The 12,076-nt window shown below is 42.0% G+C and overlaps 1 protein-coding gene and 1 long non-coding RNA gene across 4 annotated transcripts in view; one reads left to right on the top strand and one right to left on the bottom strand.

The window, feature by feature from the left end:
- LOC146670845 (uncharacterized) overlaps positions 1-12,076 on the bottom strand; it is a 372,233-nt gene that overhangs the window by 185,017 nt on the left and 175,140 nt on the right. The window lies entirely within an intron of this gene.
- The window catches only part of LOC146670849 (serine/threonine-protein kinase BRSK1-like), a 37,161-nt gene continuing 35,712 nt past the window's right edge, over positions 10,628-12,076 (top strand). For 2 of the 3 annotated variants that reach the window (XM_085402947.1, XM_085402946.1), the window contains exon 1: positions 10,628-12,035. In XM_085402947.1, the coding sequence (XP_085259073.1) occupies positions 11,948-12,035 (88 nt within the window). In that variant the 5' untranslated portion in view covers positions 10,628-11,947. The remainder of the gene's footprint in view (positions 12,036-12,076) is intronic. The other variant, XM_085402948.1, reaches the window with a different exon arrangement.

Raw genomic sequence — 12,076 nt, 5'->3', positions numbered from 1 at the left:
AATGCTTTTGCATATTCGTAGTGTTTCCTCCCTTAAATGAAATATCTACTTTGCAAGTATTGCAAGTTGCCCTGTTGTCATCCGTTCTCGTAAAGTATAACCAAGCTTTTGAGCATTTGAGCCGCTGGCGCCGTGTTTCCTGCCAGGTAAATGACGCTCCGCAACGTGGTGACGTCATTTGGGGCGACTGGAATCAATAAGGCCATGTGCGTATGAAAACAAAGGCACTGCGCATGCGCGTTTTACTCCCATTCTATCGCGATATTTCATTTTCCTATCGTTGCCTAACATTATACCGGTATTACCGTGAACGGTATAATATGGCCCAGCCCTAGTTGTATCCACTTCTTTTATTTGTAAAAGTACCCATAGTGAGCACAAGAGGGAGCCAAAGACCCTCCGCTCACTTTCCATAAGGTCTTCTTTCTTCTTTGAAATTGTCTTTCCTGTTTAACCCGCTGAGCTCTAAGGGGTCTTCTGTGATGAGTTGAAGGCAGGGTTAAGATTATAACCTCTGCTGATCTGGAACTCAGAGAGTCTAAGTCAACTGTACTGAAGAAAATGTGACCAGCAGCCCACATTATGCAACGTTACACATATGCACATATTGTCAGAGCAGCCCCGCTATGTTTCCAGAAATATTCCCCAGCTATCAACACCTGACAGGACACATCATGTCCTACATTCTCAAACACAGATGCACATGTATCCCTGTAATGTCCACAGTCAGTCTGTAGGCCTGACTGTATAAGGACCAGGCACGTGCAGCGGGGGGGCTAGAGGGGCTTGAGCACCCGCCCCTTTCCTGATGGGTGCCCAAGGTGCCCTTTTGTTGAGGCAACTTTTTTTTTTAAATTATTATTATTTTTAATGTGTGTGTGCGTGCGGAGTCCTGTCTGTGCTCCTCAACAATAATATTTAACTATTAATCACAGTTTTGCTAAATAAAAGGATCTGGCTCGCATCAGTCACATGATCACATTTAACCAATGATCGCCCTCGACGGCAGAACGCGCTGGTTACGAGCCGGGAACGAGCTCACAAAGAGCACGCGCATTTTTAGCGGTCCGGAACTGTAGGAGAAACACAAGTTAACTCAGAGACACAGACTGATGCGACAAAACCAGTAAGTAGGTGTACAGCGTACACTGTAGTGTGTAGCACACAGGAGTATTAGCTTATTACGTACACGTTGGTAAGCTGTCTTGTTGCAACTGACGAACTGAAACAAACGAGCGTGCTGTGTGTGCAACAGCGCGACAAACATTACCTGTCCTTTTATTAACTGCACAGGTAGTGCTGGTCATAGCTGCTGGCTACCTGTGTAAGGCTGTCATGGGTCTGTATCTCTGTCACCGTTTTAGGGAACATATTTAGTTTTAAAGTAAGTTACAGCGCTTTTCCTGCCTTTCTGGAGGGATTATATTTCACTAAAAAACGATCTAATATGCATGTCCACATAATTGTGCATTATTATAATTATAATATATTAAAAAACACACGCTGTATTTTAAAGAACATACATTAAGAAGCAGATTATATTAGATTTATATTTTAAATAAGACTGTAACACACGATACTTTACCACTACTGAATGTAGAGAAAGTTAGGATCTTAGGCTTATGGTCTCTAGGAATCGACTAAGGAGCGAATGACACACAGCTAAAAGAACAGTCAACATTTATTCAAAACAAAACCAAAAACAGTCATTCAACAGTTCACAACAGTTCCAATTGTCCATATTTGTCAGTCTGTGTATTCAGTTTTAGAGTTCAGAGTTCAGTGTTCAGAGTTCTTTTCAGTCTTTTCAGTTCAGGCGTGTGAGTGTGTGTGTGTATAGTGTTAATGTTAGTAGTACTACCCGGGTAGTGTATTGTTCTGAGATCTCATAAGCTTATCTGTCAAGAAGTAACGCAGTTGTCACTTCTAAGTAGGCTGGAAATCTTTCCTGCATCGCAGCTGGGGATCCGGAATCCTGGCTCGCAACTTTAGACTCCAACAAAAAAAACCAACCTGCACAGGGCAGTGAACATATTTTACATGAATATCATATAACAACTAGAGCTGGGCGATAGAACGATAACGATATGTATCGCGATATAACTTTTACTCGATAGAGAAATTAAGCTATCGCGATAGACCTCGCCGCTCTTGTCCTGTTAAAAAAAAAAAAACAAAAAACAAAAAAAACAGGTCAGCCAATCCAAATTAAGTAGCGCAGAGCCGAACCAATCACAGCCGCAGCGTCACGTCGCGTGACTTGTTACGTACAGCACAAGTGCCAAGCCGCACGTGTGTTTGTTTGGGAAGCAGCCAGCGGGTAATGGAGCCAGCGCGTAATGGAGGAAATGAGTGTGCCGACTAGAAAAATCAACCGAGCGTGACCGAAGAGAAAACAGATGATGGTTCCAACGCCGGAGAGATTGTCGAACGGAAGAGCCAGAGAAGTTCCGTAGTGTGAAGGTATTTCGGCTATTTCAAGTCTGACAAAAAACAGAGTAGCGTGCACTGTAAATTGTGCCGAAAGCAAGTCTGGAAATACAATAAACTGGTGCATGCGTCACACTGTGCGCCACGTTATTGTTTCGGTGAAATGAATTTCTACAATACTGTTAATTCTACTCTCTGCAGTGTTTAAATGCTTACATACACACACAGTTACTGTCCCTCCACACATACGACTCTGTTCTGCTTCTATGCCCCAGCTTTGTTTACTTTTTCCCACCGAGGCTTCTAGACTTCTGATTGGCCAACATTTCGGCACGGTTAGGAATCTAGCGCCACCTGCTGCTTTGGCATGTTCATAGCAGCGTTTTCCTTCATTTCTGCCTTTATGTGTGGACGGGATTATTTTTAAAACGAAAACGGAAAATCTCCGTTTTCAAAAATACTAGGGGTGCAACGATACACAAAATTCACGGTTCGGTTCGGTTCGATACTTTGGTGTCACGGTTCGATATTTTTTCGATACAAAAAAATGTTCATGCATTTTTAATTTGTCATTTATTAAAATTATAAATATATATTTTAACTCAAAAGTACAGTTTTTAAATTTAACCCTAACCCTTGTGCGTGTTTTTTATTTTGACAGCGAATGCGCACTTGCGGACCACTTATGTGCAGCCCTGGTTATTTAGCTCGTCATATTGCAGCCACAGAAATTCTTTTGTCCATGAAACCATAAAGCTGCACTTTCTTTTTGCCTTATAGTCTGATTTGTCATAATTTCTCCGTTTTGTGGTAAGCTTTTCTTTGGCTGTCACTTCTTCACCCTGACCTGTCTTATTTGGCTCAGCAGAACTGAAATGCTTTTACACACTCACTCACATAAGCTCAGCGATTCTCTGCGTGATCAACCTCTCACATGTTTAAGCTTGCTGCGGGAGATTTCACTTGTCATGTTTGCATAGTAAGCTAACGATTAATAAGACGATGTCAGAGGAATTGGTGCACAAATTATCATCACTCACAGATCAGTGCTGTCGCTCTCTATACACAGTTCGCATGATTGCAAAGTGAAAGCAAAAAAACAAGCGCAAATTCAAACGCGACTTCAATATGTCACATATTGACAGTGGCTCACCGATGCCAATGATATAATTACCCAGCTACATTTCTGAAAGAATGCAAAAGCATTGACATATATTTTTCCTACAATAGCCCGACGGGCAGGGCAGAGATAGATTTTGGTAGCCCGACTGAAAAAATCGCTAGCTCCGGGACGTCGGGCTAGCGATATTGCAAGCCCTGTATCTGATTGAGGAATCACTCATCTTTGGAAAAGAGAGTTTATTACAGAGAAATGTCTCTTTCCAAAATAAAAGCTATACTATCCGCTTCTTCTGGGCTATATTCTCAGCAGCATAAGGAGAATCATGTGCTAACAGCTGTCTAAATGACTCGGCTAAAGTTAGTAGCATGCTTGCTTTTTTTTGTCTGCTTCCACTTGTCTTTGCACTAGGATGATGTCGGGGTAAATGTGCAGTCATATTCGTTGTGTTCCCACTAGTGCTTTCAGGTTAATCTCGTTGAAATGACCTTAACGCCACAACACGGCAAATCTCCGTTAACGAGCTACCGCCGATCGCTCTGTGCATGGGGCTAGACGGCCAACACGTTAACGAGCTAACTGCGCTAACACACTAGTTCACACCAATGTAATTGAGCATTGCATGGCACATCCAACATACTGTTTTACTTTAGTCCATGACTCGCTTACCTTCAGGGTCATACGTCACATGAAAACCAAAATAATTCCAAACGCCAGATCTGAATGAGGGTGGGGGAGGTGCCCTGCGCTCTTCCTTCTGACGATGCTGTCTGTGTTGAGCGCTCAGTGGATCTGCGCTGGACAGTGCAGCCTAGGCGGAGTAGTCGAACACAGATTCACTGAGCGCTCAACACAGACAGCATCGTCAGAAGGAAAATTGATAAAATAAATTACAAATGTTGTATTGTTCGATACATATGCGTACCGAACCGAAAGCACTGTATCGAACGGTTCAATATCGATACGAATATCGTTGCACCCCTAAAAAATACCCGTGTACGTGTGGATGTAGCCTCAGTCTCTGACTGGAAGCGCTAATTCGTCATTCGGCTTTTGTCAGACTAAAGTAACTGTTAAAACTGTTTGAAAAGCTAAGCTATACAACAAGGAGAGATTGAGAATTTCCTTTTAGTTCTCAGTTTATTTGATATTGACAAAAGTTAGTCAGTTTTGTCTGTTCTTCTGTAAAACAAACTAAGATTTATTTTTAGAATTAATATTTTGTTTCTAAGTGGAATTGACAATTTAGTCTGTTTCGTTTGTTCTATTTTGAAACTTAAACGCTTTAGCGGCTGCCTTTTGTGTAGTTTGCAATATTTGCCTTTATCTATCTGAAAAAGTCTCATGTTCCTTAAGTACATCTACCCTGTTGAACTTATTATGGGAAATAATATTTAAATAAAAACAAGCTGCTGATTATTTCACATTTTACTTGTGAGCAACGGCACATTTAAATCTTACAAATATAGTTATTTGGCTTATATCGTGATAGATATCGTTATCGCCTGAAATGAAAAAAACATATAGTGATATGAAAAAATCTCATATCGCCCAGCTCTAATAACAACTTAATCAACACTAGTGACCAAATGTCTCTCACTCTTTGTATATAATGACTTAATGCAATCAATAATAAAATTAATCAAAGAACCTTAAAACAATTTCCACATCATACAAATTTAACTCAAATCTCATATTTTGTGAACAGCAGTCACATCAATCCAATGAATTGAGAGAATGTACATTACTGATGCACGAGGAAAGTGCAAAACGTGGTCGCAGTACTATTTAGCCAAAGACTGCTCATATTTATCATCTCATTACAATAAATAAAACTTACCTACTAGCTTCCAAAGAAATATTTCCGATTGGTTTAAAACATTCACAAGTGAAGAAATAAAAAGATAATACAGCACTTAAAAGGAACACATGAAATTTACATTATACTAAGCTAATGATTAGCTAACGATTAGCTTGCTATGCTAGCACAGTTAGTCAACTCACCGGAAATGAACAAAAAACACAAAAACAGAGGTACATCAGCATCAACAAAAAGTGTCCGCGTTTCCCAACAAGCGGAAAAGTAAAATCCAATTTGTGGCTTCACACACAACCTTTTTTTTGAACAAGGATTAAAGAAAAACTCGGTGAGTAGCTCCGACCAGCATACGTAGCCTTAGCGCTATTCTCCTTCTCTATAGTTCTCAACTCAAGTTCACAAGCACTAAACAATCTAATAGTGCCACCTACTGATATTCTTTGGGAACAGCAGTTCATTTTCATGAGGCAAATTTTAGGTGGGTTACAAGACAAAATGTGGATTTTACAGCAGTAAAATGATTGTATCTCTACAGTTTAAAAATGTAATAAGCTTTGCCCTGCACAGAGTGGATAGTGAAACAAATGGAATCATCATAATGATATTATTTCATATTTATTACTTCCCCCTCCTCATTGCTTTATTATTGTAGCCCTAGTAATAAATAATAATGTAAGGATTCTGGATCAGCACAGTGATGCCCATAGTATATACAGTATTCTGAAGAAGGTCTAAAATGTCACTGTGTGTGCGTGCATGTGTGTGTTTTATTTAGATGGATTTAAAAAAAAAATATTACTCATGATATAACATTGTCCAGACATGGCTGGTAAGGACATGAGGAGGAAACAGCAGGAGCTGTGTGAGGCTACTAAAGGCAGGGCTATAACATTTTTCTGTCATCATTTAGATTAAGTGCAAGAGTTGTTAGGTGTGGATAATTAGATTATAGTTTATTGCAATAGCAAGTTGTGCCTTGTTCTCACATAGACAGCAAGTGGAGAGTGATATATGAAATGATGCGATGGAAGGAAGAAGAGAAGCAAAGAGTGATTCACAGGCAGAGCCTAAATTATTTCTCACAGTTTTTCGTTGCCTTATGGTTCCAAGCGCTGTCACCAATCTTTGCATTTTGTTATTATCTCATGACTCTTGTTTAATCAGCTACCATCTCTCCTATGGACTTTTTAATGTCTACAGTCTCAGATCAACACAGCCCTGCCCTTCCCATATTAGATTCTTGATGAATGTGTGTTGTTGTTATTCAGCCTGGTTCAATGTGCCCCTTTTTAACTTTGAGCACCCGCCCCTTTAAACCTCTCTGCACGGCCCTGATAAGGACCCTTTCTTCAGCACCAGAAATAGTAACATCAATCATAACGTGGAGCATATGTTACAGGAACACAGTGTCGAACTGCCTGCTCTGTGCTTGACATCAGATATACCGTGTCCAACAACCTAAATGCTAAATGCCTCAGGAAGATTCCCCTGAGGGGAGGAGATGCAGTATTTCTGTCTGACTCTCAAGAGAAGAGCCTAAAAGGGGAAGTGTGTGTGTGTGTGTGTGTGTGTGTGTGTGTGTGTGTGTGTGTGTGTGTGTGTGTGTGTGTGTGTGTGTGTGTGTGTGTGTGTGTGTGTGTGTGTGAGCAAACATTTTAATATATATTATGAAGTAGTCCTCCTTGGTCTGTGCAGATACCAGCCTATGTAGCTGCACAGACATGTAGCTGCATGTATTTCTTTGGTGCTATAAATGAGGTCACGACGGATGTTTGTGCATCCCTTTGATTCTGGCAACCAGGTTGCTACCAATTTATGCCAGACTGGTTCCAGCTTCACACAGTGACTGAACTGTATGGATTCGAGCTCCTCTTGGAGCCAGATATTGCACGGGAGCCTGATGGTGTGCATTTGGTGGACAAACCTTGGTCTGGTGGCACCTGGTCAGGCACACGCCAAGCTCCCACATTTTGAAACCACTACGCTTTAGGCTATAACCATTGGAATGAAGTGCTATAAGATACACGGCGGGTAAGGAAGGATGAAGATCACCTGCCCATACGCTCAGAAATGCAAAGCCAGATATAAACAAGATTCAGACTTGCTCCTTTCTTCTCTGTTAATGAATCATTTAACATTGGCTAAGGCAGAAAACTGCCATGTGGTCTGATGTGTCAAAATTTCAAATCTTTTATAAAACTGATGGACACTGCAACTTTCCATCAGGAGAAAAAAGAAAGACGCTAGTGTAGTAGCCTAACAGCACCACCCTGTGGTTGGAAAATGCACTTACACCAGCAGTTATACAGACTCGTCTATGAAAACAAAAGATTTATTTTACTCTTGTGAAAATCAAGTTTTGTGCTCCTCTATCTTTGACTAATGAATAATGTGCACAAATGTAGAATTTTAATGTGCAATGAGATAAAAACAGCATCTGTGACACAAAAGATAACCTGGCATGAGTGGACTTACAGACTCACAAAGCACTGTAGGATAATCTGAGCTACATCAACCTGACTCTATCCACAGATTAAGATTAAAAGGGATTAAGATTTGGACACGTCATACAGTTATCACAATGTGGAAATTTAATCACATACAGTGATGCAGCACCCAGTGGTTTTGCGTTGGTTTTGTGTGTGTGTGTGTGTGTGTGTGTGTGTGTGTGTGTGTGTGTGTGTGTGTGTGTGTGTGTGTGTGTGTGTGTGTGTGTGTGTGCATCACTGACGTCTGCTATACATGAAGCACTTCATACACCTTTGACAGATCAGCCTAATGCTAAATGTTTCAAGCATGGCTGGCCACACTCTAGTCTTAACATCAGTTGTGAACTAGATTAGCAATGAAAGAAAAGAAACTAGAGTGCTGCTATATATACACTGCTTATGTGCAAACCATGTGCCTGTAAGCCAAGTTATTCCTGACCCTGGAAACAACTGCTATTAAAGATTTTATTGTCCACTTACTTGATTGATTTCTTGCTTTTGACCCCATTGCTTTATCCTCCAATAACAGAGTAACGTTTCCTCCTAGAAATCAAATGCTCACTGCTACAAGCTTAGTGAAGTATGGCTGATAGCCCGTAATAGCTACTGCTGTGAGTGGGTTTATAGATTTTATTCTTCATTAAAAAACTGATTCCAGTGTTTTGGGGCTGCCAGTCCTGTCACAGAGAGACGTTTGAGTGCAAGCTGGATCTTAAGGAAGCACTCAAAGTATTTTAGGTGGAATAAAGTCATGCAAGCAAATTCTTAAGATGGAAAACAGAACAACAACAATCAGCATGATCACCACAAACTGTATGTAAGAGACCAGCACAAAGTCACACATTGGTTTTTGCTAGCAGTCAGTGTTTAGGCCATGTTGAGGGGGGTTGAGTCAGAAGTGCACATATTTGTACAAGAGGGTCGAGTGCTAAGTTATCATGCTTAGATATCAACAAGCAACAGTAAAGGTTGCAAAGCACACTAGTCACAAATACCTGCTCACTGGTGCTAAATAGCCGAGCATACATATATCAGAATTGAACTCACCAAGAGCACAGACCTCTAGGATAGGCTGTTTGTATTAGCAACAAAGCATTATTTGTTAGATAATTCCGACAAAAACACACCTAAAAAGGACCAGCACCACAAAAACAGTGACTCCACTTAGTGGAGGAGAGGTTCTGCACACAGCAAGGCCACAAGTCACCACTTTTAGGATCCATCTGTCAGTCTAAGAAGCCACACCCCTAACTTTAAGCCTTAATAGAGTATAAAGGCTGCATTATAAAATAATCCCAGGCTGCCAGACCACACAGTAGTTACAAAAGAGCAAAAAGCGGTGGTGGGGGTTTTCTTTTTGCCAAACTCTAAAAAGGCAGCTGACACAAAGTCAGCTGTTGGACATTTAACTTGGGAGTGTTTGGGGGTTGATTAAATCCTGTTGGATTCGTTTTTTCAAACTGGGAGGTCGTCTCTTAGCAACCACAAGTAGGAGGAGGAGTGGCCCTAGTATAGAGCCTTGCTGAACTCCTGCAATTATTTTCAACTTCAGTAATCAGAAAATATATTTCACAATTAATGACAAAGTGCCCAAAATATTTGTAAGTTTGAATTTCTGTGACAGTCAAGCAAATTAGAAATTTATTAGTAAGTGCCTCCCACCTGACACCCACAGAATCAGATATTTTTTTTAGTATAGCAACTTTGGCGTAACCGTTGAAAGCATACAAAAATTTACCATTGCATTTTTGTTTCTTAGATGCAGTAACGGTCCTCAGGTCTGAGTTGGCTGTTTTTCATTTATTTACATATTTATTTTTAATTAAATTTTCATTTATTTATTTATCTGCAATCTTAAACGTTCATAACTTCTTAAATATGGGGGGATTAGCATTAGCATTAGAAGAAAAACTGAAACAGAGCTTTCTGGGTAAATGTTAAAGGATAACAGCATGTGGGACAGGTATAAGCGGCTGGTCAAACCAAGTTATAGTATATGAAAGTTCTTCTTTTAATCTACACTTTGACACCAGACTTGTCTTCTGGCTGTGACTCCTTCCATTTGTTGAATACAGTACACTCATTTTTTCATTTTTAACACTCACTTTGGAGCCTTCAGTGCTTTCAGTGTTATCCTTTCAAATTTTACCCTGGTAGTATTATGTTCTTGATGCCCACCTCGTTTACTTCAGTGTTTCCTGTAACCGAGACAGGTATTAAAAGAAAAATAAAAAGCTGATTCTGAGGGGTTAACAACTGGCAGACTGGATTCATTTAATATGGAATGATCCTGTTACAGTGCATCCAATTTTGCAGTCATATACAGTAATAAAATCTAAAACCAGAACCTGGACAGCAGCTGCCATCTAACCTGCAGAAAAACAAAGAAACAATACAATCGAACTTTTACACTTTCTTCATCTATGTGTTGTTCAAAAGTTTTGCCAAACAGATTTTTCTGTGTGCTGAACATGTGCACATCGATTGCGTGACTGACTGCATTATAACTGGCGCTATAACTTCTACTTTACTTTGTGGAACTTTGCAGTAGTTAAAAGGATGGGTGGGGAGGGGAGGAAGGGAGTTGGATGGTGGTGAGGGGGAGGTGGGGAGTTGGATGGTGGTGAGGGGGAGGTGGGGAGTTGGATGGTGGGGTGGGGGAGTGGGGAGTTGGACGAGGTAGAGGCGTAGCACCAGGGAGGGGTGGGGCGGGAACTATGGAACCCGGATGCTGATGCTGACCCATGAAAAGGAGGAGGAGGAGTGTAATAGGTGGAGGAAACAAGAGGGGTAAAAAACGGGTAGCGGCAGAGTAGAGGAGGACATCCCGTCAATGATAAACACTCCCATGGATGCGGCCAACTTCGGACTACCTGAAAGACTCGAAACTAAAATGTTTTTACTTATTTAGCGTTTTTTTTTTCTGCTCCTTGTGCACGAAGCAGCCGGCTAAGGGAGGAGATGCGGTGATATCATGAGCAAAACCGGCCAGCGAGAAAGAAAGGAAAGACAGAGAAGAAGAGAGAGGGAGGGGGAGAGGGAGCAGGGGAAGAGGAGAGGCGGGGAGTCGGCTACCACCAGGCCAGCTGAGGATGCTTGTTGTTTCTAGAAGCGGGATTAATCACCGGGTTGAGCGCTGATCCTTCCCCCGGCGCACCGAGCGCACCTCTCCACGCTGCAGCTGTCCCGAGCCAGCACGCCTTTCGGCCGTCTGGCCCGGTCTGCCCCCGAGGCTGTTTGCCTTTTTGATGCTCTTCCCCCTCTTCCTCTATTTCCTGATGCAGGGCCGGGGAGGGGGCGAGCCAAAGTGTGCACCGGATATTGGAAAACCCATTCTTCTTGCTGATGCTGTTTGTGATAATAGATTGTTATCTGGGCAACGCCGCATCTACACAGAAAGGCAGATTGTGACCAAATGAGGCCCGACTTGACAGGAAGAGGGGAATGTATGGGCTCGGGAGGATTATGAAAACAGTTTTTTTGGACGGCAACAGAAGAACGGGGGTCCCTGATATCGATCAGGGCATTCTGGCTTCGGATATTTGAGACTGCTCTTACAGAAATCAATCTGTGGCAAATGTAGCCTTCCTGTCCAGGTCTGAATGAGATTTTTCGTTACTGCTGTACTCTTGGCCAGCTGAATAAGCTATATAGGATCAATCAGCTTTAAACTACAGTTATTTATAGCAGGGGGGTGGGTTTAATGTGACTGTTCGCACCTCTGTGGACATCTCCCATCTCTGGTACCGGCTAAACCTCACACGTCCTCATCTCTGATCTTTTCCTACCTTTCCCTTGAATGATGCCGCTTCCTGTGCTTTGGTAACACTGACTTGAAAGACTCTGGATTTACAGAGTGGAAACAGGACCGGTTCTCACTCCTGACCGCATGACAAACAATTGCATGGGAGTAGCCTGCGAGGCCCGGCTTTAGATCACGACCAGTCCGCACCTCCTCTCTTCTCCTTTCCTCCTCTCTGCACCGCCGTATAGCCGCCTGTAATGTGCGTTACGGCATTACGCACGGAGCAGGAGCGAGCGCTATCTTGATTTGCCTTATATCTGGAATAGAATTTCATCTCGGGAAGGATGAGCAGCAAAGAGCTGACGGTGGGCCAGTCCAGTCAGTTTGTGGGGCCTTACCGGCTGGAGAAGACCCTCGGGAAGGGACAGACAGGTAGGCACCCTGCAGAGTAACGCAAAAAACAGGGCGTCTGC

Source organism: Rhamphochromis longiceps, linkage group LG4, assembly GCF_057381845.1.
Source record: "Rhamphochromis longiceps isolate RC_006_pf linkage group LG4, R_longiceps_female_GT1.1, whole genome shotgun sequence".
Taxonomy (NCBI): domain Eukaryota; kingdom Metazoa; phylum Chordata; class Actinopteri; order Cichliformes; family Cichlidae; genus Rhamphochromis; species Rhamphochromis longiceps.
This window is presented reverse-complemented; position numbering and strand designations above follow the sequence as displayed.